Source organism: Rhinopithecus bieti, unplaced genomic scaffold (assembly GCF_001698545.2).
Source record: "Rhinopithecus bieti isolate Rb0 unplaced genomic scaffold, ASM169854v2 scaffold_17829, whole genome shotgun sequence".
NCBI lineage: Eukaryota > Metazoa > Chordata > Mammalia > Primates > Cercopithecidae > Rhinopithecus > Rhinopithecus bieti.
Genome location: NW_016809238.1, coordinates 1,294,768 through 1,298,771, shown reverse-complemented (window position 1 = coordinate 1,298,771; position 4,004 = coordinate 1,294,768). Strand labels below are relative to the sequence as shown.

Here is a 4,004-nt window from a genome sequence, read left to right as displayed (position 1 = left end):
TCAATCCTGGTATTCTCTGTTATAAATTATTATGTTATTTTAAAAAAATCCTGATTAAAAGAACCTTATTAAGCAGTTATTTGAATCCCTGATGAGCACCCTGAAAAAAACTCAGAGGCATATTAGACCTGGAAATCTCGGGAAGGGAGAAATAAAGAAATGAGCATCCGTTATTTGAATGTTCCAGAGAACATTTCCTCTTTAGGGCATACATCCCCTTTCTAAATGTTCATATGACTTGAATTGGGAGACCAGTAGTCATGTGAGGAAGACACTTTCCACAGTACCCTCCACACTTGCCGAAAAATCTGGTTCCATCCTGAAAATTGGAAGAAGAAATATAGAAGAATCTTATACAAGCTAATGTCTGCATGCAAATAGCAGAAAAGGCAAATGCTTTGGATCATATGGCTAAAATCATTAGCAGAGGTTTCCTATAAGAATTGCATTTGAGGTCAAAGATCATACCCTTTTGATATTAGTTCAAACTGGTGGACATGGGAAAGTTAAAGGATATTAGATAACCTGAGATTCATTTTAGCTAATTGAATATTATATACCATACTATAATTTAGACAATTTAAATCTCAATTAAGATTTAAATCCAATCCACATATTTCAATCTCAATCCACATATTTTTCATCTAGGTCTCTATTTGCTTCAGTGAGTCTATTAAAACCTCTCCCAATTTGCTATCCAGTATTTACATAAATTTATATAATGTTCTCTTAGACCAAATAAAAGAAGGATATTGTATAAACTTGACTTTAAAGGTATATAATTCATATTCTATCCCATTTATTTCAAACATCTCGTGGAGGCATTAGAAACACACGCTGCAGAAAAGTATAGAAGGTGGTAAAATGGAGAAGAAAACTTAAAACTGGGCTGAAAGTAGTCACTAGAATTAGAAAAGAACTAAAATGGGAGATTGTTCCATAAGCAGAGCAGTTCACTGAGGAACAGGTGACAGAGGTGGGCTGAAGCGGGTTGGTCAGGACATGATAGATGCACTCTCGAGATGCCTCACATCTTTAGGTCTAAAAGTGAAGACTGAAGACATTACTAGAACATGATGCAAAAGCAGGTTGAACTCCTATCATATCTGGAAAAGGTAATTTTTTAAAATCTAAGGGAGTAAAGATAGAGAAGAAAACTATAGGTTCTGGGGACATTTTGAGATGGAAGAATGTTTTGAGAATGGAAGCTTTTGAAGTTATCTTTTCTTTCTAAAGCAATTTTAGCTCTGGAGAACCTGAGTACACAGAGAAGGGAATGGCAGTAAAATCTCAGAGTTGAATAATTCCCTATTCCCTCTGTTGTAGTAAGAACTCGATCTTCATTAAACTTATTGGCAAAGGAAAATATGTTTGCATTTCTGTAAGTGTGTCTGGATTTTACCAATCAGTTTCTCACCGGGCATCAGATCTCAAGAAATAGTTATGTGCAACATTTTTGATTGAGATAGAAGTTCTCAATGAAATAAATAATGAGTTAATCTTTAGAATAGAAGTTAATAAAAACACAAATCTTTTGTTAAGTAAAGCCCAATTTTATCATCTTCAGAAACAGAATGTTTTAAAGGCTATGACTATCAGAATACTAAGTTTCATTTATGAGAAATATTTATATAAATAGAAGTATAACAAAATCACTTTTATCATAAGAAATAAAATCATAAAACATTAGAGTATACAGGGGTTGTTGCTGGTGCTAATTTATGTGTAATATAAGTGAGAACAAATATAACCTAGATCCAGGTTTACTATGGGCAGGGCTATGTTATCTAAGACACAATAACCGTGAGTAATAGAAAGCGTTTCTTGAAGTGTACATGTTGGAACATTATACCTGCAGAAAATTAAGTGGATTCTATTTGGATAATACAACATGTGCTATAGTTAAAATAATTATATAAATAAACTATAAAAATAGTTATAATTATATATATAAATACTACATAACAGTCTATATTTTTACAAATAAAATAACAATGTTATCTAGATAAAGACAGGAAAACATGAGTACAACATAAATACATAATCCTAATTCTTGAAAAAACTGTGAAGAATATTTGTTAAATGACAAGGGTCTCCAACACCACCCCCATCACTAAAACAGTGAGGGAAGAAAACAAAACTTAACACTCATTTTGAAATATTAAAACCTGCAAACTTTCAGTAATTCAAGTATAGTAAAAAACATACCTTTTTGGAAGACCTGTATTTCAAGTCATTAGCTCCAAACTGAGATAGACAAAACCTATACGTCCTGGCATTTGGCAATTTATGTCCAGACATCTATAGCCCATATATGGATTCATAAGTATACAAAACCTACACATGCACATTAATACAAATGAATCCCATTTCATTTCATAAATTGATGTTGTGCTCCATTATATATAATCTACCCATTATATGCAATAACTCTTTAGTCATCAATTTCATACAAGTTTACATTTAAGGTAGAGAGCCTTTAATGGTAGTTCACAGCACAGAAGTATTTCAAACAGGCTTTTTGATCCTGCAGGACTTACCTCTGATCTTCGTATGCTGACAGAGGTATAACTCCCCTGAGCAAGCCACTTTGCTGTGCTGGATATCTTCATCCCAGTTCCTGCTAAATTAATGCTAAACTGTCCCTGGATTGTAAATAAAACAAACAAAAATAGATGGAATTTATAAATATTTAAGAATGCTCTTGGCTAACAACATCTGAATAGGAATTATATAAGGATGGACTCAAAATACTCTTCAAGGGTCTTTCATAAAATGAAAGAATATCGATATAACCTTACTGTAAAGAAAATGAACCGGTTAAGGACTTTGAAAATTGATTACAAATAAGTCTTCTCAATTGCAAGTGACAACTGAATTAATACTATATAATGCTATTTGTGGAGAAGTAACTCTGCCCAACTCCAGGACTCTATGATTTGACAACTAGAGCTAATGGTCCTGTAGAAATTAGTAAATCCTGACAGAAATAGCGTTCATGGGGACCAATATTTGCTGCACTTTAACATTTCTACACTTTCTATTTTTGACCCTTCATTGCTAACTTCTATGATGTTTCACCTATTTGACGTGTTTTCCAGAATCTCTGTTATTGCCCCATTCCTTTTGTGATAAGAATATTACTTCTTAACTCACCACACAAAACTATCTAACATAATATTATTGTCCTGGCAATTATATCTATTTTAAACACCAAAAACGGTGTTTAGATGTGTGATGCCACATGGTTTACACACATTATGGTGTCTGGGTCCCCTATGAGCTTTATGATCTAATTCTTTCCAAGTACAGGATCATTTTTATGTCAAAATATTTCAGACTGTCTTTGTTAACTATTAAATTGCAATGTTAACTGAGAAAATGTGTGATTAAAATAGGTAACACTTGTGTCATATTTATATAATTTTATAGTACAGATTTAAGCATTGAAAAGTAGAACTATAAACAAGTTCAGTCTACTGACAATGTTCAGTATGCATATAGATTCAGAACAATATTAAGACATTCTTCAATAAATAAACATACGTGTGCCTGTGTCTTTGTAGTAGACTAATTTATAATCCTTTGGGTATATACCCAGTAGTGGGATGGCTGGGTCATATGGTACATCTAGTTCTAGATCCATGAGGAATTGCCATACTGTTTTCCATAATGGTTGAACTAGTTTACAATCCCACCAACAGTGTAAAAGTGTTCCTATTTCTCCACATCCTCTCCAACAACTGTTGTTTCCTGATTTTTTAATGATTGCCATTCTAACTGGTGTGAGATGGTATCTCATTGTGGTTTTGATTTGCATTTCTCTGATGGCGAGTGATGATGAGCATTTTTTCATGTGTCTGTTGGCTGTATGAATGTCTTCTTTTGAGAAATGTCTGTTCATATCCTTTGCCCACTTTTTGATGGGGTTGTTTGTTTTTTTCTTGTATATTTGTTTGAGTTCTTTGTAGATTCTGGATATTAGCCCTTTGTCAGATGAGTAG

The 4,004-nt window shown here is 33.0% G+C and overlaps 1 protein-coding gene across 1 annotated transcript in view; it reads right to left on the bottom strand.

The window, feature by feature from the left end:
* Positions 1-229: 229 nt before the first annotated feature.
* The window catches only part of ADAMTS20 (ADAM metallopeptidase with thrombospondin type 1 motif 20), a 205,856-nt gene continuing 202,081 nt past the window's right edge, over positions 230-4,004 (bottom strand). The window contains exons 37-38 of the mRNA XM_017888956.1: positions 2,541-2,645; positions 230-319 (exon numbers count right to left, since the gene is read on the bottom strand). Of these exons, the coding sequence (XP_017744445.1) occupies positions 230-319; positions 2,541-2,645 (195 nt within the window). The remainder of the gene's footprint in view (positions 320-2,540; positions 2,646-4,004) is intronic.